The following is a 24,008-nucleotide window of genomic DNA, read 5'->3' as shown; positions in this document are numbered from 1 at the left end:
TATTAGAAAGTGCCAAGGATTAAAGTGGAGAAGGATCGGGGGATTAGGAATGTATGTGTGTAAGTTTGTGAATTGTAATTTTTAATGGGGTGATCAGGGTAGGTCTCAGTGAGAAAGCAACATTTGAGGAAAGTCTTACAGGAGGTGAGGGAGTATGTTAAGGGCAATCATGGGTAGCCTGTCTGGGAGAAGAAAAGAGCTAACACTGAAGTCCTAAGGGGAGGCATCTGGCTTGTTGGAAAAGCAGCAAGGGGTCAGGGGGTCTGGTGTGCTGGACCACCTCCTCAGCTTCCTTAGGGCCCAGGAAACTTACATTTTCTGAGTCCTGCAAGGCTAAATGTCTTTTTTTAACCTGTCAATTCGTAACTGAACTAAAGATAGAATTCTAAATTCAAAATAATGTTTCGTAATGTAATAAATAGTTGATTATGTAACCCTACAATAATTGGTTTCTTCCACTTCTTTTTTTTTTTTTTTTTTGAGATGGAGTCTCCCTCTGTTGCCCAGTCTGGAGCGCAGTGATGCAATCTCTGCTCACTGTAAGCTCCGCCTCCCGGATTCATGCCATTCTCCTGCCTCAGCCTCCCCAGTAGCTGGGACTATAGGCGCCTGCCACCACGCCCACTAATTTTTTCTTTTTTTTTTTTTGAGACAGCGTCTCACTCTGTTGCCCAGGGTGCAGTGCAATGGCACGATCTCAGCTCCTGCAACCTCTGCCTCCTGGGTTCAAGCAATTCTCCTGCCTCAGCCTCCGGAGTAGCTGGGATTACAGGCGTGTGACACCAGGCCCGGCTAATTTTTGTATTTTTAGTAGAGACGGGGGTTTCACCATGTTGGTCAGGCTGGTCTCGAACTCCTGACCTCGTGATCCGCCCACCTCAGCCTCCCAAAGTGCTGGGATTACAGGGGTAAGCCACTGCACCTGGCCTTTTTTTTTTTTTTTTTTTTGGAAACAGAGTCTTGCCCTGTTACCTAGGCTGGAGTGCAATGGTGCTTTCTCGGCTCACTGCAACCTCCACCTCCCGGGTTCAAGCGATTCTCCTGCCTCAGCCTCCTGAGTAGCTGGGATTACAGGCACATGCCACCATGCCTGGCTAATTTTTTAAGGAATTTTTAGGAAAGACAGGGTTTCACCATATTGGTCAGGCTGGTCTCGAACTCCTGAAGTTGGCCTCCCAAAGTGCTGGGATTATAGGCATGAGCCTTCTTCTACTTCTAATAGACTCTACTAGTCTGGGAAATGCACCAAAAAGACAGCATGGTTAAAAGTATTTCATTGTACTTTATATTTCATTGTACAGTATTTCATGACCCTTTTTATACTTCCTATTTTTATTTTAGATAGGTTTCTTGATTGATGCAAAACGTCAGTTGTAGTGGTAGGGAACTGGCATGAGGAAGCTTCCTAAACGGAGGTCTCAAGAGAGAATTGTTTCTTTTTTTTTTTTTTTTTTTTGAGACGGAGTCTGGCTCTGTCGCCCACACTGGAGTGCAGTGGTGCAATCTTGGCGCCCTGCAACCTTCGCCTCCCGGGTTCAAGCAATGCTCCTACCTCAGCCTCCTGAGGACTACAGGCATGCACCACCATACCCACTTAATTTTTTCTATTTTAGTAGAGATGGGGTTTCACCATGTTGCTCAGGCTGGTCTCGAACTCCTGAGCTCAGGCAATTTGCCTGCCTAGGCCTCCCAAAGTGCCTGAATTACAAGTTGGAGCTACCGCGCCCGGCTCAAGAGAAAATTCTAATAACAGTCTTGCTAATGTTCTTGAATTAAAAGGAAAATATGGGTCAGGTGTGGTGGCTCATGCCTGTAATCCCAGCACTTTGGGAGGCCGAGGTGGGTGGATCATGAGGTCAGGGGTTCAAGACCAGCCTGGCCAAGATGGCGAAACCCTGTCTCTATCAAAAATACAAAAATTAGCTGAGTGTGTGGTGAGCGCCTGTAATCCCAGCTATTCAGGAGACTGAGGCAGGAGAATTGCTTGAACCCGGGAGGCGGAGGTTGCAATGACTGAGATCGTGCCATTGCACTCCAGCCTCAGTGACTGAGCGAGATTCTGTCTCAAACAAAAAAAAAAAGAAAAAAGAAAAATATGTATTTTGTACACAATACTTTTGAGTATAAAATAAGTTAACGGCCGGATGCAGTGGCTCACATCTGTAATCCCAGTACTTTGGGAGGCCAAGGCAGGAGGATTGTTTGAGCCCACGAGTTTTAGACCAGCCTGGGCAACATAGTGAGACCCTGTCTGTTAAAAAAAAATTTTTAAAAAGCTTTAAAAAAATCATTTTCTCTGCAAATACTGAAGGTGTTGGTGCATTGTCATCCAGCCTTCTTCACTTGGCAACTGAACCATTTGATTCTCATTTCTTTGTAGGTGACCTATAGATTCCCTCTGTTTTGGGAATTTCCTTTCTTTCTTTCTTTCTTTTTTTTTTTTTTTTTTTTTTGTTGAGATGGAGTTTTGCCCTTGTTGCCCAGACCGAAGTGCGATGGTGAGATCTCGGCTCACTGCAAGCTCTGCCTCCGGGATTCAAGCGATTCCCCCGCCTCAGCCTCTTGAGTAGCTGAGATTACAGGCGCCTGCCACCATGCCTGGCTATTTTTTAGTAGAGACAGGTTTCACCGTGTTGGCCAGGTTGGTCTCGAACTCCTGATCTCGTGATCCGCACCTTGGCCTCCCAAAGTGCTGGGATTATAGACGTGAGCCACTGTGCTTGGTGGAATTTCTTATTTCTTTCTTTCTTTCTTTATTTTTTGAGACGGAGTCTTGCTCTGTCGCCCAGGCTGGAGTGCAGTGGCCAGATCTCAGCTCACTGCAAGCTCCGCCTCCCGAGTTTACGCCATTCTCCTCCCTCAGCCTCCCGAGTAGCTGGGACTACAGGCGCCCGCCAACACGCCCGGTGAGTTTTTTGTATTTTTTAGTAGAGACGGGGTTTCACCGTGTCAGCCAGGATGGTCTCGATCTCCTGACCTCGTGATCCGCCCGTCTCAGCCTCCCAAAGTGCTGGGATTACAGGCTTGAGCCACCACGCCCGGCCGGCAGAATTTCTTATTTCTATCTTTTTCTTCTTGTTCTATTTATTTTTCTTTCCCTTTCTTTCTTTATTATGATTAATTTGGTGGAGCAACACCATTTATTTCCAGGACCAGCACTGGATATAGTACAGTTAATGGAAAAAAGCTGTCAGCACTAATCACTGTCATAAAAATAATCCTACAGAATCTGAAATGCCAACAAGAAGTCCAGCTCCACTGGGAAATACCTGTAAATCACAGGTCTTTCCATTTCAACTGATATGACAAAAAGTTTCAGCTTTAATTATGTACCAGATTCCTGAGGCATCTTTAAAGTCTTGTGGGTTTTCTTGTTTGTTTGTTTTTTGAGACAGGGCCTTCTTCTGTTGCCCAGGCTGGAGTAGAGTGGAGCAATGATCACTCACTGCAGCCTTGACCTCTGGGGCTCAAGGGATCCTCCTACCTCAGCCTCTGGAGTTAACTGGGACTATAGGTGTGTGCCACTACACCCGACTAATTTTTGAACTTTTAGTAGAGACAAAGTTTCCCTATGTTGCCCAGGCTGCTCCCAAACTCCTGGGCTCAAACAATCCTCCAGCCTTGGCCTCCCAAAAGTGTTGGGTTTACAGGCATGAGCCACCTTGCTTGGCAGATTAGTGAATTGGTCACTTTTTAAAAAGATTTCAAAAGGTATGATTTATGTAGCATAAAATTCACTTATTTTAACTGTACAATTCAATGATTTTTAAAGAAGTTTTCAGGGTGGGCACAGTGGCTCACGCCTGTAGTCCCAGCACTTTGGAAAGGCTGAGGTTGATGGATCACCTAAGGTCAGGAGTTTGAGACAAACCTGACCAATATGATGAAATCCCGTCTCTGCTAAAAATACAAAAATTAGCTGGGCATGGTGGCATGCGCCTGTAATCCCAGCTACTTGGGAGGCTGAGGCAGGAGAATTGCTTGAACCTGGGAGGCGAACGTTGCAGTGAGCCAAGATTGCGTCACTCCACTCCACTACATCCTGGGCAACAGAACAAGATTCCATTTCAAAAAAATATATATAGATTTATCAGCCAGGTACGGTGGCTCACACCTGTAATCCCAGCACTTTGGGAAGCCGAGGCAGGCGGACTGCTTGAGGTCAGGAGCGAAACCAACCTGGATAACATGGCAAAACCCTGTCTCTACTAAAAATACAAAAATTAGCCGGGCCTGGTGGCATGCGCCTGGAATCCCAGCTACTGGGGAGGCTGAGGCAGGAGAATCGCTTGAACCTGGGAGGCGGAGGTTGCGGTGAGCTGAGATCCTGCCACTGCACTCCAGCCTGGGCAACAAAGTGAGACTCTGTCTCAAAACAAACTGATCAAACAAACAAAAACATTATTATTCGTCAGAAGCCTCTTCATCACCTGGAACCTTGTGGACATCACTTATCCTTGGTAACTTCCCTTCCAGAACACTATTGTTATTGGCTGCTGTGCTCTGAATGTGTTCCCCCAAATGCATGTCCTGAAACTTCATGGGAATGCGATAGTACTGAGAGAAGGGGCCTTTAGGAGATGATTAAGTCAGAAGAGCAGAGTCCTCATTATGGGATTCGGACTCTTATAAAAGGGATTCGGAGAGTGGGCTCCCTTTGTTACCATGTGAGGATTCCTCGGCGGTGCTATCTGTGAGGAACGGGCCGTCCTCAGACATAGAACCTGCTGTGACCTTGATCTCGGACCTCCCAGCTTCCAGAACTGCTAGAACATACATTTCTGTTGTTAATAAAGTGCCCAGTCTCAGGTACTTTGTTACAGCAGTGCAAACAGACGGAACATTAGCTTATTCCTTTTTACGATTTCTCTGCCTTCATGTTAACAGGCTCTCTGAAGGGAGGTGAGACAAAAATGTGTGATCCACGAGGTCAGGAATTCGAGACCATCCTGGCTAACACGGTGAAACCCCGTCTCTACTAAAACTACAAAAAATTAGCCGGGCATGGTGGCGGGCGCCTGTAGTCCCAGCTACTCGGGAGGCTGAGGCAGGAGAATGGCCTGAACCCGGGAGGCGGAGCTTGCAGTGAGCCGAGATCGCGCCGCTGCACTTCAGCCTGGGCCACAGAGCGAGACTCTGTCTCAAAAAAAAGAAAAACAAACAAACAAATAAAGTGTGATCCAGGCCGGGCGCGGTGGCTCAAGCCTGTAATCCCAGCACTTTGGGAGGCCGAGACGGGCGGATCACGAGGTCAGGAGATCGAGACCATCCTGGCTAATACGGTGAAACCCCGTCTCTACTAAAAATACAAAAACTAGCCGGGCGAGGTGGCGGGCGCCTGTAGTCCCAGCTACTCGGGAGGCTGAGGCAGGAGAATGGCGGAAACCCGGGAGGCGGAGCTTGCAGTGAGCTGAGATCCGGCCACTGCACTCCAGTCCGGGCGACAGAGCGAGACTCCGCCTCAAAAAAAAAAAAAAAAAAAAAAAGTGTGATCCAATTTTGTTGCTCTGAACCTAATCTCTTTACATTTTATTTTATTTAAAACTAAGTCGAGCTCTATAGAGGCTATATATGGCTTCCCTCCCATTCCAGTCCAACACCAGCCTTTGCATGGGCTCTTTCTACTATCAGTTTTAAACAGAGAACGTTCTTGTTCTGTTCATGAAGGTTTCATAAATGCTGGAGTTCAGTCATAACTAGAACTTTACACATCCGTTCCATCACTGTATTTTTCCAGATCCCTGGTAACTCCATACCTCGGGTCTGGTGGGGCGCATGCAATTCCCTACTTCGTCGCAGGGGGCGCTGCAGAGAAGGGCAGAGCTGGGCGCGCGGTCCCAGAGCGCGCCGTCCAGGAGGGGGCGCGTCTCTGGGGGCTGGGTCTGTGCGAGCCCTGCGCAACATTGGGGGCGGGAACAACCCTGGCCCTGCGCTCGCGCGCTGCGGAGCCTTGTGATTGGAGGAGGCAACGGTCACTTGGCAGCGCCGTTGGGATTGGGGGAAGAGGGCCTCGGCTGGAGGTGACGCTGAGGCGGCGAGGGTGAGTGGTGGCTGGCCGCTGCCGCACTTCGGGCGCTCGTCCCTCATTTCTCTGTGGTGAATGGCGACGGGATGGAGCGCGAGGGGAGCGGCGGCAGCGGCGGGTCGGCCGGGCTCCTGCAGCAGATCCTGAGCCTGAAGGTTGTGCCGCGGGTGGGCAACGGGACCCTGTGCCCCAACTCTACTTCCCTCTGCTCCTTCCCAGGTACGGCCCGCCCCGCGCCTGCGCACTGCGCGCCCCGCCGTCGCCTCGGCAGGGCTGTGGGCGCCCCGAGTCTGGGCGGGGTCCCTGGTGCGCCCCTGACCTACTGGGTGGGCGCCGTCCTCCTGGAGCTGGGTCCTGCTCCTTGTCTGGAGCCCCTTTCCCCGTCACTTCCTCGCCAGTCCCTGAGGCCGGGCCCAGGAGTCCCGCTGGGCGTGAGGTGCAGGGAACGGCCGCAGGTGGGCCCGGGACTGGAGGGCGCCCGGCTGCCACCCTAGCGGTTCAGGTTCAGAGCTGCACCCCACGAGCCCGGGAGGCGGTGGTTCCTGCCCTGCCTGGGTTGCCGCACGGCGCTCGGCCTCCTTCGAGGTGCCTTGGAGCGGCCCGGCCAGGCTAAGGGGTCAGAGTTCGCGCTCCCCTTGCCTTCGCTGATCGCTGACGCCTCGGGCCAAATCCACCCCCTCCGAGACCCGCTCCGCTTTCTAGGAATCTCTTTCCCAGACCTGGTGCCACCTGTTGCCGGTTCTCCCACTAAGCCTTCCAGATCTTTGGCACAGCTTCCTTTGAACTCTTCCTCCCCGCTGCGGCGTGAGGTGGGCCTGCTGGGAGGGTTGCTCAGATTTCTAATGCCTGGAAGAACTCTCCGTGCGCGGAAAGCTGGAGGGAGGAGAGAGGACTCATCTGGGAAGGAGGAGAAAGGTTTTGAGGGGAGGCACAGTTATTCATGTAGACCTTGAAAGGCAAGAAGACTGGGGCCCCTGGCCCTGGAAGGGGAGGTGGGGCTCCCAGCAGAGGGGACTGAGATCTTCATAAACAATGAGGGACCAGAGCAGAGGGAAGGAGGACGAGATTCCAGCCTCTAGTTCGAAACAAGGCACCTGTGATTTCTCATTCCCTGGGCAGCGACTGCCAGGCGCCGTTCAGCGCACACCTGGGACTTGCAGTGTTATCATGTGCCCAGGGATTTTCCCGGAGGGATTGTGAAATAGGGATTGTGAAGTAGCGGGTAAGGTCATCAGGCAGGTTGGGGTCAGATGCAGATGTTTGCTTGTGGTCATGCCTGAAATGAGAATCTGGCAGCTCACGTCATTTCAGAAGGTGCTGGGATCACTTTAGACAGTGATATCAAAAAATTGATGGTATTCTGGGGACACTGTGTGAAAAATGAAATGTTTTTGCAATCTGGAGGCACTACTGGGACCAGATTAATTTTTGTTTCCTTAATTTTCCCCTTTCCTGAAAAATTTCAAGCCTGCCGAACAGTTGAGAGAACGGTACAACGAATACCCATGTACCCTTTACTTAGATTCAGAAATATTTTGATTTTTTGGGTTTCTCTTTCTATATATATCTAATCACATGTATTACATAGAACACTTAGATGTATGTCACATGTCCCATTTCAACTCTGGAGTTACTCAATAGGAAGTTGCAGAAGTCATAACACTTACTTGATGCCTGGTAATCTTAGCATGTATCTTCTAAAAACCATTTTCTATCATCCACAAAACCATATCACATACAAGAAATTGAACATGATAGAATGATGTTATCTAACGTATGGGCCTTAAGTTTCTCCAATTGTCCACATAGATTTTTTTCCTTAAAAAAAAATATATTCCATGATCTAAGGTTCACACATTACATTAAGTTGTCCCATCTCTTTAGTTTCATTTAGCTGAAACATCTCCTTCCTTGTTTGAATTTTTTTAAGATGAACATTTTGGAAGAGTCCATGTGAATTGTTTTATAGGCTATTTTACAATCTAGGTTCATTAGATTTTCTTCATGATTAGATTTAGATTAAACATTTTTGGGCCGGGCGCGGTGGCTCAAGCCTGTAATCCCAGCACTTTGGGAGGCCGAGACGGGCGGATCAAGAGGTCAGGAGATCGAGACCATCCTGGCTAATACGGTGAAACCCCGTCTCTACTAAAAAATACAAAAAACGAGCCGGGCGACGAGGCGGGCGCCTGTAGTCCCAGCTACTCGGGAGGCTGAGACAGGAGAATGGCGTGAACCCAGGAGGCGGAGCTTGCAGTGAGCTGAGAGCCGGCCACTGCACTCCAGCCTGGGCGACAGAGCAAGACTCCGTCTCAAAAAAAAAAAAAAAAAAAACATTTTTGGTCAGAAAGCCACCTACCTAAGTGATGTCCACTCACCAGTACATCACATCAAGAGACATTGAATGTCAGCCCGGCGCGGTGGCTCACACCTGGAATCCCAGCACTTTGGGAGGCTGAGGCAGGTTTATTACCTGAGGTCAGGAGTTCAAGACAAGCCTTGTCTCTACTAAAAATACAAAAATTAGGCATAGCGATGTGTACCTGTAATCCCAGCTACTTGGGAGGCTGAGGCAGGAGAATCTCTTGAACCTAGGAGGCAGAGGTTGCAGTGAGCCAAGATTGTGCCACTGCACTTCAGCCTGGGTGACAGAGCGAGACTTCCTCTCAACAAAAAAAGAGACATTTAATGTCAGTTTGTATCTTCATTGATAGTACTGCTAAGTTTGATCATTTGGTGAAGATGGTGTCTATGAAAACTCTACTGTAAGGGTATCCACATCCTCTCTTACTGCTAAGTGTTTAACGGGAGTGGCATTCATTGTCTTGAATCTGGTGTATTACTATTTTGGCCCCACAGAAAAGGTTACTTGCAGTTTATTCCAACTCATTATGGCAGAATCATTGTTCTGAAGTATTCTGACGTATTTATGTATATGAGGAAGCACTGAATTGATTTTTTCTTTATTACCTGTATTTGCAGTTTAGCCATTTACCTAGGGAGGATTAGGTAGACATCTAAATGACTAAATCGGCTGGTTGCGGTGGCTCACACCTGTAATCCCAGCGCTTTGGGAGGCCAAAGCGGGCAGATCATCTGAGGTCAGGAGTTTGAGACTAACCTGGCCAACATGGTGACACCCCATCTCTACTAAAAATACAAAAATTTGCCGGGCGTGGTGGTGCATACCTGTAATTCCAGCTACTCGGGAGGCTGAGGCAGGAGAATAGCTTGAACCTGAGAGGGGAAGGTTACAGTGAGCCGACATCATGCCCCCGCACCCCAGCCTGGGCTACAGAGTGAGACTCTGTATTAGTAAATGGCTAAACTACAAATGCAGTTAAAATTTTTTCCTTTACTGTTGTCATTTTTAACAAACCTCAAAACCACGAAACTGAGATCTTTATCTTGTATCAGGAATGACATGCATCTTCGGAAGATACAGATTTCACTAAATCAGTGTCAAATTAGATCTTATTAAAATAATTAAAAACCCAGTAATGTTTTTGTGTTGTCCTTGCAGAAGTCAAGACTGGTCACACTTAAACCAGTGTGTTCATTCACTCAAAAAATATTTGCTCTGTGTTAATTGTGTGCCTGTTGTTTTCTAGGCACCAAGTCAAGATGCCATAGTAACAAAACAAAGCCCCTTCCCACGTGGAACTTTCATTCAAATGGGGAGAGAGAAAACAAACAAAACAGCTGGTGGTGAGGGGCCTAGGAAGGGGGCAGGACCTGTGTGGCTCAGGTGGAATGCTGTTTGCTGTAAAGTGATGGGGAGGCCCTGGGTGGTGATGATATTGGAGTCAAAATCTGAAGAAAGTGAGTAGTGAGCTAATGAGCCAACAGCTACTGGAGGAAGAGCAAGTGTTCTAGGCCAGGGAGCAGCAGATTCAGAGCTCCTGGAACAGGAGCTTGCAGAAGAAACACTGAGGAGCCCAGGGTGCCTGGAGGGACTATGTGGGCAAGGTGGAGAGAAGGAGGGGAGGGCAGATCCTGGAGGGCTCTACTGGGGAGTTTGGAGCAGAGATGGGATGATTCTGACTTTTTTAAAAAGTGTACAATCCAGTGGGTTTTAGTATATTTACAGAGTTATATAACTATCACAATTAGTTTGAGAATATTTGCATCATCCTGAGAAGAAACCTTCTTTGTACAAAGAAGAAACTTAGGAAACAATGACTTTGCATGGAGGATAGATAGAAGGCCCTATCAGGACAGACAAGGTCTGGTCAGGCCAGGACTGAGGTGAGGCAGGCCAGGGGCACACCCAAGAACCAGGGAGGAGCAGGCAGGCAGGATCCACAGACAGGTGGTTGACTACAGTTGGTAGTTCAGTGGGCACGTCCTCTTGTTAGGGAGGAGTGGAGGGGACAGTTGGACCTCCAGGCAGGGAGGTGGGATTTGGCAAGAGAGGAGCCTCCCAGTGCACAACGTGCAGAGCTGTAGGCTGATGGGTGATTAGTATCAAGATAGCTCAACTTTAGCTTAGAGTTGCAGGACTACATAGACTCTTTTTTTTTTTTTTTTTTTTTTTTTGAGACAGACTTTAGCTCTGTTGCCCAGGCTGGAGTGCAATGGTGTGATCTTGGCTCACTATAATCTCTACCTTGCAGGATCAAGTGATTCTCCTGCCTCAGCCTCCAGAGTAGCTGGGATTACAGGCCGGCGCCACCACACCTGGCCAATTTTTGTACTTTTAGCAGAGACGGGGTTTCACCATGTTGGCCAGGCTGGTCTTGAACTCCTGACCTCAGGTGGTCCACCTACCTCAGCCTCCTAAAGTGCTGGGATTACAGGCGTGAGCCACCGAGATCTGCCCAGACTGCGTAAGACTCTTAATCCCCAGGAGGACTCATGTGGTCTGCTTAGAACCCCAGAGGAACTGGCTGTGTTGACCCAGTTGTTCACTGGAACACAAGATGAGAGTGGGGCCAGCTGGAAGGAGGGCTGAGTGCTGAGCCTCACTCTGCCCACTTGGTTCAGGTTCTTTCCATTGCTGCCATTTGGGGCCAGGTTGGTCTTGAGGTCTTGGTTGGGAGTTAGGTGACTCTGCTGTAAAGGTTAGAGGCCAGGGAGCCAGCCGTTATAGACCCCTTTTGTTAATACAGAATCCACTAGAGGATTCTGCTGTTTGTTCTCTTTCACTGCAATATCTCTCTGAATATCTAAAAGATATGTCTGTCTAGGCCGGGCACAGTGACTCACGCCTGTAATCACAGCACTTTGGGAGGCCAAGGCGGGTGAATCACCTGAGGTCAGGAGTTCGAGACCAGCCTGGCCAATATGGTGAAGCCCCATCTCTACTAAAAATGCAAAAATTAGCTGGGCATGGTGGCGCGCACCTGTAGTCCCAGCTACTTGGTAGGCTGAGGCAGAATAATAGCTTGAACCCAGGAGGTAGAGGTTGCAGTGAGCTGATATCATGCCACTGCACTCCAGCCTGGACAACAGTGTGAGACTTCATCTCAAAAAAAAAATATATATATATATATATATATATATCTGTCTAAACATATATCCTCAAGGAAACCCTCAAATATCTTTTAGGGTAGGGATCTTAGTCTTTTTACTGATATGTCAGCATATAGAATAAGGTCAATATATATTTGACTGATCAGCGATTAACTTCTTAGTGTTTTTATGACTCTGCTATTGCTACTGTAATTAATTCCACAAGTTTAGCAGCTTAAAGCCATACAGATTTTATTGTCTTACAATTATGAAGGTCAGAAGTCCAAATTGGGTGCGTGTGGGCTAAAACCAAGGTTTAGCAGGGCTGTGTTCCTTCTAGAACTTTTAGTAAGAATTTTTTTTCCTGCCTTTTCCAGCGTCTAGAGGAAAAGCATCCACCTATGTTCCCTGATGCTTGGCCTCCTCCTCTTCTTCATAGCCAGCAGCATAATATCTTCAAATCTCTCTGACTCTCATCTCCTACCTCCCTCTTACAAAGACCCTGTGCTTACATTAGACCTAACTGGAAAATCCAAGACAATCTCCTTTTGCAAGATCCTTACTTTAGTCACCACAATGTCCTTTTACCCATGAAAGGTAATCTGTTCACAGGTTTTGGAGATGGGAATGCGAACACCTTTGGGAGCCCATTCTACCACAATGCTTAATCTCATTTTCCAATATCATATTATATTACAGATTAGTTACCTGATTTAACTTCACCATAGGGAGATGATGTGCCTTTAGCTGCCAAAGTAAACAAACCCGAAGCAATATACTTACTTTAAAGCAGTGAACAAATGAATACTGTAAGATATGTAGACAAAGATTTCTGAGAGAGTTTTGAGCCAGTGAAATGAAAAGTACTGTATGACGATCGATAAACAGCTATTAAATAGATGGCAAATTAAGGTGCAGTAGATTAAAGGGAAATCACTTAGTTTTTTAAGAAGCCTTTTAGATCCGGGTTTGCCTTTGCTATTTAGAGTCCTGTAATAACCTCATGTGAGAGTGTTTTATAAGCATACTCCTCTGCTCATCTATAATAAAACCTTTTTTTCCTACTTGAAATGACTTTAGTGATGCTATATAAAATATATAGTGAAGGAGCTAATGGATGTGGCTCAGGGTTGTAGGGAGTGCAGTGTGCCTCTCCTTCTCAGAACCGCAGAGAGGTGTTCGCCTGCTGTGTATGCCAGGCACTGTTTACAAACTGGCCTTTAAGCTTTTTGGAAAATTGAGATGTGGGTTGGTGACTGAGCAGGCCTCCTGGGGCAGGGGCTGTGCTCCTAGGGAAGTGGGGATGGGTGACATTTTTGTCTCATCATGGGCCGCCATAACAAAGTACCACAGACTAGCTGTCTTAAATGACAGACATCGTCTCCTCAGTTCTGGAGGCTGGAAGGCTGAGATTAGGGTGCCAGGATGGTTGGGTTCTGGTGAAGACCCTCTTCTTGACTTGCCTTCTCACCATGTCTTCACATGTCAGAGAGAGACAGGTATCAAGAAATTGAGAATCTCTTCCTCTCATAAGACCACAGGCCTGTTGGGTTTAACACATGAATAGTAGGGGCACATAATTCAGCCCTTAGCAGTTGGATGGCACACCTGTGTTCCAACCTGCCTTCCTGGAAATTACCAGCTTCATATGTTTCTGGCATATTAAGGCTTTGCCTCCCAGTTCAAGGTCTCAGTGGTTCTGGGGCAGCTGGTAGGACGCCAGGCTCCAGCAGTGCCTTGAGTTACTGCAGAAAGCAGAGCTTATCTCTAAAACTCTGGCATCTCCAGCAGAAGCCCTGGATAGCGGGGACCCAGGGCTGGTCTCAGGTCAGTAGGGGCAGACAGCAGCCAGGTGAAGATTGTTCTGAGTTCTTGGAGGCAGGTTTGCACCTCATTTGTCCACTTTGGACCAGTGAATTCCTGGTGCCATCATAGAACTTTCTGCAGACTAGGTGTTTGGGTGGTCAGAGGATCAGATTGATACGGGAGTGGCAGGTGAGGATTCGGGATAGAAGATGGTCTTTCTGCTTTGGAAGAAGGCATGGTGCCGTGCTGGGGCTTGGGGATAAGCTGGCGGTGGGTGGCGGACAGGGGGCCTCAGCTGGGAGGCCAGGCTGCTCTTGACTGAGCCAGGGGCCACAGTAGCTGCCCAGGCAGGAGGAATTTGTGGGTGCCACAGCTCTGGTGGGTGCACATTTGTTAGGGAGAAGCAGTATCCAGACCCAGGCACTTCCCCCTCTGGAGCTGCTCCCAGCCAGGGAGGGCAAGTCTCTTGGCAGAGGAAGGCAGGAATAGCTCCTGGCCTAATGGCAGCCAGAAAAGAAACTGCAGGAGGATATGGGTTTGTTGTGGAAGAGGTGGGGCCTGAAACCCTGAGGACCAGGAATCCTGCCCTCAATTTCTGATTGACACTCTTGACTAAAGGTGACTTTTTTCATTGGTGGAGGAAGATTCGTTCCTTAGCCTCTCGCGTCCCTGGGATTACAGGCGTGCACCACCCCACCTCGCTAATTTTTATATTTTTTGGTAGAGACAGGGTTTCGCCATGTTGGCCTGGCTGATCTGGAACTCCTAACCGCAGATGAGCCACCTGCCTCAGCCTCCCAAGTGCTGGGCTTGCAGATAAGACCCACTGTGCCTGGCCTCATTTGCTATTTTTAATAAGCATTGAGACCTAATTGGGGCATCCTTGCTGTTTTCGCTGAGAACCATTTATCCAAAACAAGACGAGCACTCTCACTGGAAGTATTCAGAATATGCTCTGAATTGAAGCTTTATTAACTCAAAATGAGCAAAGAGTTTGAGCAGTCGTCTGTGAAAATGCCAAGGGAGGGTTAAGGGGATTTGGCTCCACCCCTTGTCTCCAGTAGCCCCTTAAATCCAGCTTCCCAACAAGATTAAGAAGCCTGTGTAAAGGGAATAAAAATACCTTCGTAAAACTGTGGTTTTCATTGATCTGGGGAAAAACACACACACTGACAGTGCGCTTACAGTGCTAATACAGCTCCCAGTAAAGCTTCTGGTCCTCCCCTCCTCCCCCTTTCTAATCCCCTCAAGCCGATTGATGCCCCTAGCTGGTCTCTTTTAAATTGTTCATCCCAATAGGCTCATTCTTCCTGAGCAGTTCTTGTGAAAACAAAAGCTTTGTTTTTTATCTTTTTTTTTTTTTTTTAAAGTCTAGCTCTCTTTCCCTGGCTCATGGCGACCTCTGCCTCCAGGGTTCAAGCGATTCTCATGCTTCAGCCTCCTGAGTAGCTGGGATTACAGGCATTCGCCACCACGCCCAGCTAATTTTTTTGTATTTTTAGGAGAGACGGTGTTTCACCATGTTGGCCAGGCTGGTCTCAAACTCCTGGCTTCAAGTGCTGGGATTATAGGCATGAGCCACCGCGCCTGGCCTATCTAATAAATATTTATTAAATAAACATGCTCAGTACATAGAAGCATTTCCATATGCATGTTTTTTTTGTGTTTATTTTCTCAAAAACAGGATCTTCTTCTACATACAGCTGGCTTTTGTAACTTCACAATGTGGCTTGGGCGTCTTGCCCCTTCAGTATATATACATCTGTTGCATATTTTAATGGAACTGTGTAGTGTTCTATTACGTGGGTGCAGAGAATGTGTTTTCCAAATCCTACAGTGATAGCCATGCAGGTGACTTCTAGTTTTTGCTATTATAGACAATGCTGTTGGGACCTTTTTGTTACCTCTGTCCTTGCCTACCTATGCTTTTCTGTAGGGTATATCCCTGGAAGTAAAATTGTTGCAGCAAGGGCCATGCACATTTGACTTCCAAATTACCCTGCAAAAAGGTGGTTTTCCAGTTTGTATTCCAACTAGGAGTGCCAGGTGGGGCCTGTGGAATAATGCTGTGACAACCCTTTACTGCTTAAAACCTACATTGACACTTCAGATCTTTTGTTAAGTCCTTAGTCTGGTGTCAAATTCCCCAAAGGGTGTCCCTCATCTGTCTTTATAGCTTTAACTGTCATTGCTCTTTTTTTTTTTTTGAGACAGAGTGTCATTCTCTGTCACCCAGGATGGAGTGCAGTGGTGTAATCTCGGCTCACTGCAACTTCTGCCTCCTGGGTTGAAGCAATTCTCCTGCCTCAGCCTTCCAAGTAGCTGGGACTACAGGCGCCCACCACCATGACCGGCTAAGTTTTTGTGGGTTTTTTTGTATTTTTAGTAGAGACAGGGTTTCATTATGTTGGCCAGGCTGGTCTCGAACTCCTGACCTCGTGATTCACCCATCTCTGCCTCCCAAAGTGGTGGGATTACAGGCATGAGCTACCACGCACAGCCATCATTGCTGTTATAAAGCCTCTGTGCTTTGGTAAAGCCCGTGGTTTTTAATCAGAGTAGTTGTGCCCCCCTGGGGACATTTGACAATGTCTGGAAATATTTTGGTTGACGCGACTGGGAAGAGAGTGCTGCTGGCCAGAGGTGCCTCTCCATATCCTACAGTGCACAGTGCAGCCCCCATAGTGAAAAGTTACCCGGTCCAAATGTCAATAGGGCAGAGGGTGGTGGTCAAGAAACCCTGCTGAGCTAAGCTCTTCACTGATCTCAAAAATCACTTGCTACTTGTCTACCTCTAGCCAAGGATGGACAGTTTTATCTAACGTGTCACCACCAATCCCTCCCTATGGGTAGCTAGAGAGCTACCTTGAGGATTCTAAGGCGTTGCCTTGGGTTCATTGAGGGGAAATGCTACACGGACCATTTAACAAATTGTAAAGTCACATTCCAGCAGGACGCTTTTGTTTTCTTTGTATTTTCCACGGTGCCTCATGCATAGTTTTTCATACATAGTTGATGATTACATGTATCTTAATGTTGCCTGAATTACAGACACCTTAAGAGTAATTACAGTTTTGTAGGAGCCAGCTCTCCTAACCTGTACTGTTGTTTACCTGCCGTTTGTCTTCAAGCCAAACATTTATATTTTCTGGTATTTATTTCATATCCTAAAGAGCTTTGAAATCCTAATAGGAGGTGATGGCTTGATGTTTACTGCATTCTCTTTAAAATGATTGTGGAATGAATATAATTGTATAGCTATCCATTTTAGAAGACTGAGTGATCAAAAGGTCAGGAAAGATCAGCAGGCATTGATTGCATAGTACCCTACCAATTGGTACTTGGGCTTGTGCCTCTTATGAGGGAATTATTTTTGTTTGGGTTTTTTGTTTTTTGGGGCGTTTTTTGAGACCATCTCACCCTGTTGCCCAGGCAGGAGTGCAGTAGCATGATCTCAGCTCACTGCAGCCTCTGCCCCCCCCAGGCTCAAGCAATCTTCCCACCTCAGCGTCTCGAGTAGCTGGGACTACAGGTATGCAATGCCAGGCTAATTTTTGTATTTTTTGTAGAGACAGGGTTTCCCTGTATTGCCCAATCTAGTCTCAAACTCCTGGGCTCAAGCGACCTGCCACCTTGGCCACCCAAAGTGTTGGGATTACAGTTGTGAGCCACCGTGCCCAGCCATGGTCGGGGGACATTATTTAGGTCAATTTTGAAATCTAGGTGAACCTTTTTTTTTCAGTTTGAGGGTACAGGGATTGGTCAGCTTTTTCTGTGAAGGGCCAGATAGTAAATATTTTAGGCTTTAGGGGTCATGTGGTCTGTGTCATTGTTATCAGCTTTGGACTTGAAGCTGGAAAGCAGCCATAAACAATACCTAAATGAAAGGGCATGGGTTGAATAAGTATGTGTGTACAAAAGTAAATGCTTTCAGATAAGTGTGTGTGTATAAAAGTATTAATGAATGGGTTCAGATAAGTCTGTGTAAAAAACAGGTGGTAGGTCTGTGGGCAGTAGTTTGTTGAACCCTCTAAAACCATCAATATTTGAATATTTGACTGATGGACCCTACTTTGCAAGTAAATGATGTTGAAGGCCGGGGACGGTGGCCTCACACCTGTAATCCCTGCCCTTTGGGAGGCCAAGGTGGGCGGATCGTTTGAGCCAAGGCATTCAAGACCAGCCTGGGCAACCCAGTGACACCCCATCTCTAAAGAAAATACAGGCCGGGCGCGGTGGCTCAAGCCTGTAATCGCAGCACTTTGGGAGGCCGAGACGGGCGGATCAGGAGGCTAGGAGATCGAGACCATCCTGGCTAACACGGTGAAACCCCATCTCTACTAAAAAATACAAAAAACTAGCCGGGCGAGGTGGCGGGCGCCTGTAGTCCCAGCTACTCGGAGGCTGAGGCAGGAGAATGGCATAAACCCCGGAGGCGGAGCTTGCAGTGAGCTGAGAACCGGCCACTGCACTCCAGCCCTGGCGACAGAGTAAGACTCCGTCTCAAAAAAAAAAAAAAAAGAAAATACAGGCCAGGTGCAGTGGCTAATGCCTGTAATCCCAGCACTTTGGGCGGCCAAGGTGGGCGGATCAACTGAGGTCGGGAGTTTGAGACCAGCCTGGCCAAGATGGTGAAACCCCATCTCTACTGAAAATGCAAAAATTAGCCAGGGGTGGTGGCATGCGCCTGTAATCCCAGCTACTCGGGAGGCTGAGGCTGGAGAATCACTTGAACTGGGGAGGCAGAGGTTGCGGTGAGCTGAGATTGTGCCACTGCACTCCATCCTGGGCAACAGAGTAGTGAGACCTTGTCTCATAAAAAAGGAAAATACAAACAAAAGAAAAAAAAATTTAGCACACGCCTGTAGTTCCAGCTACTCCGGAGGCTAAGGCGGGAGAACACCCAGACCTAGGAGGCCAAGGCTGCAGTGAGCCATGATGGTACCACTGTACTGCCGTCTGGATGACAGAGTGAGACCCTGTCTTTAAAAAAATTTTTTCAGGCCGGGCGCGGTGGCTCGTGCCTGTAATCCCAGCACTTTGGGAGGCTGAGGTGGGCGGATCATGAGGTCAGGAGATCGAGACCATCTTGGCTAACACGGTGAAACCCCATCTCTACTAAAAATACAAAAAATTAGCCGGGCGTGGTGGCGGGCGCCTGTAGTCCCAGCTACTCAGGAGGCTGAGGCGGGAGAATGGCATGAACCCAGGAGGCGGAGCTTGCAGTGAGCCGAGACCATGTCACTGCACTCCAGCCTGGGCGACAGAGCAAGACTTCGACTCAAAAAAAAAAAAATTTTTTTTTCGGAAAGAAAAAATAAATGGTGTTGAAAATGAAATCATGAGTATGATGAGTACCCTCTGCAATGATTGTCCTGGGAAAGGCAATGATTCACAACCTTTCTTTGTCTTTCCTCGTAGAGATGTGGTATGGTGTGTTCCTGTGGGCATTGGTGTCTTCTCTCTTCTTTCATGTCCCTGCTGGATTACTGGCCCTCTTCACCCTCAGATATCACAAATATGGTAGGTTCATGTCTGTAAGCATCCTGTTGATGGGCATCGTGGGACCAATTACTGCTGGAATCTTGACAAGTATGTTAGACATTAAAATACCAGTCAAAAATGTTTAATATGACTAGTCAATTTCAGGACCTATTTTAGAAACATATCTGAGTAGGATGAAGGAAAGAGTGACGTTTAACCACAAGTCATTTTTTTTTGTTTGTTTGTTTTAAAGATAGGTCTCCCTATGTCAGCAAGGCCGGAGTGCAGTGGTCGCAATCTTGGCTCACCGCAGCCTCGACCTCTTGGGCTCAAGTAATCCTCTTACATCAGCCTCCCAAGAAGCTTGGACTACAGGGGTGTGCCACCATGCCTGGCTAATTTTTTTGTATTTTTTTAGAGACAGGGTTTCGTCATGTTGCCCAGGTCTTGAACTCCTGAGCTCAAGCGATCTACCCACCTCAGCCTCCCAAAAGGCTGAGATTACAGGCATGAGCCTCTGTGCCTGGCCCAGTTTTTTTAATGTATTGATTTTTTTTCCACCCCCAAGGCCCTATTACTTGGCTAACCTCTTTGACTTATTGAGTCAGATTTCATCTCAGTGGCTTCAGGGAAATTGGGTTAAACTTTGTGAGATATATCTTGTGAGAGAGGCCACCAGCAAGAGGAAAATTTATCTTTTCAGAAGCCACTTCTCCTTTCTGATCAGCTATCTCTTGAGCGTTGGCCCTGCAATATAGTTCGTGAATTACTTCCACTCATGTGGATGTGGTTGCTGTAAAGATAGAAGACAAATTCTGATGACAAGAATTCTTTGCTAGGTGTAGTAGCTCATGACTGTGATCCCAGCACTTTGGGAGGCAGAGGTGGGAGGCTTGCTGAAGCCCAGGAAATTGAGACTAGCCTGAACAACATAGCAAGACCCCATCTCTACAAATAAGAATAAAAAATGTAGCTGAGTGTAGTAGTGTGTGCCTGTGGTTCCAGCTACGTGGGAGGCTGACGTGGGAGGATTGCTGGAGCCAGGAGGTCCAGGCTGGGCTGCCGTGAGTCGTGATCACACCACAGCAGATCAGCCTGGGCCACAGAGCAAGACCCGAGGGGGAAAAAAAAAAGAATTCTTGTTTAGAAAAGTACCTGGTTAGTGCTCTGGTTATTTTTTTCCCCTTAGGACTTTCTGAATAAGAATTGGAGTAACATGATGTTATGAATTATTTTCAGGCCTGTTTTTGGGACATTTGTTTTGCTACGGCTTTTGCTTATGGGATAAGACACAGTTACAGAAATGAGAACAACAAGTTTAAATTATTTTAAAGCTCATGCATAAATATAAATGTGTATTTTATATAAACTAAAAGTTCTAAATAATTAAAATGTAAAATCCTCCATTTTCCCATCCCTAAATAATAGCCACAGTTTACATCTTGGTGTATATTTCTTTTTTTAGGTATAGATGTAAATATAAATATATTCTTATAATGTAGAAATGTAACATTCCTACTGATTTGTAACTTTTTTCACTGTGAATTGAAACCTTAGCTTCAAGCAGAAATCATTTGCCTTCTGTGTCTTTGACTTGAGGTTTTTTTTTTTTTTTTTTTTTTGAGAGAAAGTGGCCTAGTTTCTCTGTGTTCTAACTGTATCACCTACTGCTTCTTTGGAGACCTTATGTCCCAGGATGACTGGCTCCTAGGGCCTGTCTTTGTTTATTTCTTAGTAAAATAGGGATGAAACTACCCACCTCATATCCTTGCGTGATTGAGCCAATGTGTATATGATGTACTTAAACATAATCCCTGACACATAGTAATTGTCGAATACATATTGTATTCATTTCTGTCTTTAAGGCTCTATGAGTAATCTATTCCCTTTCCATTTGCTGCTCCCTTGGATATACTTTTTCCTTTCTTCACTTCATTATCGCAGTCCCACTTCAGGGCCCAGTTCAAGTTCCTTAAGCTTCTTTCTACCCAACCCACTCTTTCTGCGTTCCTAAATTTTGAAGGGGCCCAATGAAACATGTCTTTCAGATGTTAGTAACAAAATGTATGCATTGCCAGTGGAGGTGGGCATTTGAAATCACTAAATGTTCAAGGCAGCCAACCTTTGGTTAATACTGTTCTTTCTTCTTGTTAAAATATGTTAATAAAAAAAAATGTTAATATACCTTCATATCACATTTATGAAATGTGCCAGGCATGGTGGTTTATGCGTGTAATCCCAGCACTTTGGGAGGCCAGCTTATGAGGATCGCTCAAGTCCAAGAGTTCAAAACTAGCCTGGGCAACATAGTGAGACCCTGTCTCTACGAAAAATAAATAAATAAAATAGCCAGGCATGGTGGCATGTGCCTCTAGTCCCAGCTGCTCAGGAGGATCACTTGAACCCTGGTGATTGAGGCTGCAGGGAGCTGTGATCATGGCACGGCATTCCAGCCTGAGCGAAAGAGTGAAACACTGTCTCAAAAAAAAAAATTGTAAACGTGATTGAGACACTGTATGTTATTTTGCATTATTGCAAATCTGTTTCTGTCTTGTGTTCCCAGCTAGATTCCAAGTACCTAGAGAATAGGGATCATACCTTATAAAACACAGAAGTGTTCTGCAGAAGAAAATTTGAGTGAATGAACATGCTGTGACCAAGGAGAATTTTATTTGGTGCATTTTGTGGAGGAAGGTCATATAGGAAATCTGGATCTATTCTTTTCTTTTTAAAATTTTTATTTATGTATTTTTATTTGAGAACAGGGTCTTGCTCTGTCAGCTGGGCTGGAGTGCAGTGGCACAGTCACAGCTCCCTGCAGCCTTGACCTTCCAAGCTCAAGTGATCTTCCTACCTCAGCCACCTAAGTAACTAGGATTACAGGCACGTGCCACCACACCCAGCTAATTTTTCTATTTTTTGTAAAGACAAGGTTTTGTCATGTTGCCCAGACTGGTCTCAAACTCCTGGGCTTAAGTGATCCTCCTGCCTCGGCCTTCCAGAATGCTGGGATTGTAGGCTTGAGCCACTGTACCTGGCCAGATCTTTTTTTTTTTTTGCGACAGGATCTGGCTCTGTTGCCCAGGCTTGAGTGCAGTGTTGCAATCTCGGCTCACAGCGACCTCAGCCTCCTGGGTTCAAGCAACTCTCCTGTCTCAGCCTCCCGAGTAGTAGGGATTACAGGTGCATGCCACCACACTTGGCTAATTTTTTGTATTTTTAGTAGAGATGGGGTTTCATCATGTTGCCCAGGCTGGTCTCAAACTCCTTAGCTCAGATGATCCAACCACCTCGGCCTCCCAAAGTGCCGGGATTACAGGCGTGAGCTACCGCGCCTGGCTGGATCTGTTCTTTTCAAACAAATGAAATGTTAACTTTCTTGGTACAATGCTGAACTCCTATAGTAACTTAGATGGGTATCTGCATAGATACAGGGGTTTTTGTTTTGTTTTCTCAATTTGCGGGAAGTTACAGTGACTAACATAATAAAAACAATCAATGACTTGGGAAACAGGAAGGAATCCCTGAATCTCTCCTCTCATGCCCTGTGAATTAATAACAATATGACTTAGAGGTTCTCCTGTCTTCCATTCTCACCCCTCTACTCCCTCCTCCATCCATTTCTTGAAGGGAACTATGAGTATGACAGAAGGTGGCGGAGGGGGTTCCCTGTGGTCTGAAACGTTTCTTGCTTAGTCTAACTCAAAAGACTATTTTTCATTTGTTACCAAAAATGTAGTAGGTCCCTGTTAAAGGCTAGGCATGGGGTAACTGGTAGGGGAATACACAGATATTTTTGAGTTCATAATCCGGTCATGTGGGAATTGCTATCTTTGTGATTTTGATTATTTCTTCTAGATTATTTTATTCAATAAATCTAGGAGACTCTTGGTTTTAAGGAGTCAGCATCTAAAAGTGATCTGCAAGCCATGTAATGAATACTCAAAGCCTAGAGTAGTCCACAGAAAGAACAGGGAAAACCTAACATTTCTGTAAGATGTAGATTTCAATATAAAAATCTGGAGGCCGGGCGCGGTGCCTCAAGCCTGTAATCCCAGCACTTTGGGAGGCTGAGACGGGCGGATCACGAGGTCAGGAGATCGAGACCATCCTGGCTAACACAGTGAAACCCCGTCTCTACTAAAAAATACAAAAAACTAGCCGGGCGTGGTGGCGGGCGCCTGTAGTCCCAGCTACTCGGGAGGCTGAGGCAGGAGAATGGCGTAAACCCGGGAGGCGGAGCTTGCAGTGAGCTGAGATCCGGCCACTGCACTCCAGCCTGGGCGACAGAGCGAGACTCCGTCTCAAAAAAATAAAAAAAAATAAAATAAAATAAAAATCTGGAACAGGCCGGGTGCGGTGCAGGCAGAGGTTGTGGTGAGCTGAGTTCGCACCACTGCACTTCAGCCTGGCGACAGAGTGAGACTCCATCTCAAAAAAAAAAAAAAAAAAAAAAAAAATCTGGAACATTCTACTGACAGTAGTATTTTAAATGTTGTATTTTCATGAGTTTGTTAATCTTGGTTTTTTGTTTTTGTTTAACATTCTTGCGTTTTAAATCAGGTGCAGCTATTGCTGGAGTTTACCGAGCAGCAGGGAAGGAAATGATACCATTTGAAGCCCTCACTCTGGGCACTGGACAGACGTTTTGCGTCGTGGTGGTCTCCTTTTTACGGATTTTAGCTACTCTATAGCATACATCCTTATGCTGAGATGTTGAACCTAAATTTTATGGAATCCTCCAGAAGAATACATTATGGAGTGTAGTGTTTTCTTAGTTCTTCAAAGGGAGGCAACTTGGATGAACAGGAACGTGAAGGACAACATCTCAGCCTTTTCTTCATTTTGAAGCTCCTAGAATTGAAGACTTATGTGGACTCCTATCGTTCTCAGCCATAACAAGTCTTTTGGCTTTCTTTTTTGTAGATATTTAATTTAAGCAGTTTTCACATGTACCTTTACCCAAGCCAAGTCAACAGTGTCTCTGGGGTGGCATCCTTTGCACTGAAATTTACAGTATTCTGTGAGATGTCGCATATTTTGAAGAAACCATGGAAGATACTGTTTTATTTCAAATAAGCAGAGTATGTTGTATTAAAATCTTACCTAATCTTGATTAAAATTTGGCAAACTCTTTTCTTTACTAAATCTTAGTGACAGTAAATGCCAAATAGGTTTTGGTTAAGTATAGTTTTAAAAACAAATTTGGTGAAATAAAACAGGAAAAAAATTTTAAGTA

At 46.4% G+C, this 24,008-nt stretch overlaps 1 protein-coding gene and 1 long non-coding RNA gene across 6 annotated transcripts in view; one reads left to right on the top strand and one right to left on the bottom strand.

The window, feature by feature from the left end:
- The window catches only part of LOC117088060, a 13,300-nt gene extending 6,460 nt beyond the window's left edge, over positions 1–6,840 (bottom strand). For both annotated transcript variants that reach the window (XR_004438984.1, XR_004438983.1), the window contains exon 1: positions 6,745–6,840. This is a non-coding gene — a long non-coding RNA (uncharacterized LOC117088060). The remainder of the gene's footprint in view (positions 1–6,744) is intronic.
- TMEM170A (transmembrane protein 170A) lies at positions 5,934–24,008 on the top strand. 4 transcript variants are annotated; one of them, XM_033219045.1, is made up of 3 exons: positions 5,934–6,040; positions 18,707–18,808; positions 23,333–24,008. In XM_033219045.1, the coding sequence occupies exons 2-3, from the start codon at positions 18,709–18,711 to the stop codon at positions 23,461–23,463; spliced, it is 231 nt and encodes a 76-aa protein (XP_033074936.1). In that variant the 5' UTR covers positions 5,934–6,040; positions 18,707–18,708; the 3' UTR covers positions 23,464–24,008. The 4 variants fall into 4 exon arrangements, with proteins under 4 accessions (XP_033074936.1, XP_033074935.1, XP_033074934.1 ...); XM_033219044.1 differs by having other exon boundaries at positions 5,936–6,040; positions 18,707–18,877; XM_033219043.1 differs by having other exon boundaries at positions 5,962–6,244.

The sequence above is a fragment of the Trachypithecus francoisi genome, unplaced genomic scaffold (genome assembly GCF_009764315.1).
Source record: "Trachypithecus francoisi isolate TF-2019V2 unplaced genomic scaffold, Tfra_2.0 Lachesis_group10, whole genome shotgun sequence".
Taxonomy (NCBI): domain Eukaryota; kingdom Metazoa; phylum Chordata; class Mammalia; order Primates; family Cercopithecidae; genus Trachypithecus; species Trachypithecus francoisi.
This window is presented reverse-complemented; position numbering and strand designations above follow the sequence as displayed.

Excerpts from the sequence above, each read along its gene's own strand:
- TMEM170A (XM_033219042.1), top strand. The coding sequence starts at position 6,112 with ATGGAGCGCGAGGGGAGCGGCGGCAGCGGCGGGTCGGCCGGGCTCCTG. Across the intron at positions 6,245-18,706 it reads TTCCCTCTGCTCCTTCCCAG|AGATGTGGTATGGTGTGTTC; the intron begins GTACGGCCCGCC and ends CTTTCCTCGTAG. Across the intron at positions 18,878-23,332 it reads TACTGCTGGAATCTTGACAA|GTGCAGCTATTGCTGGAGTT; the intron begins GTATGTTAGACA and ends GTTTTAAATCAG.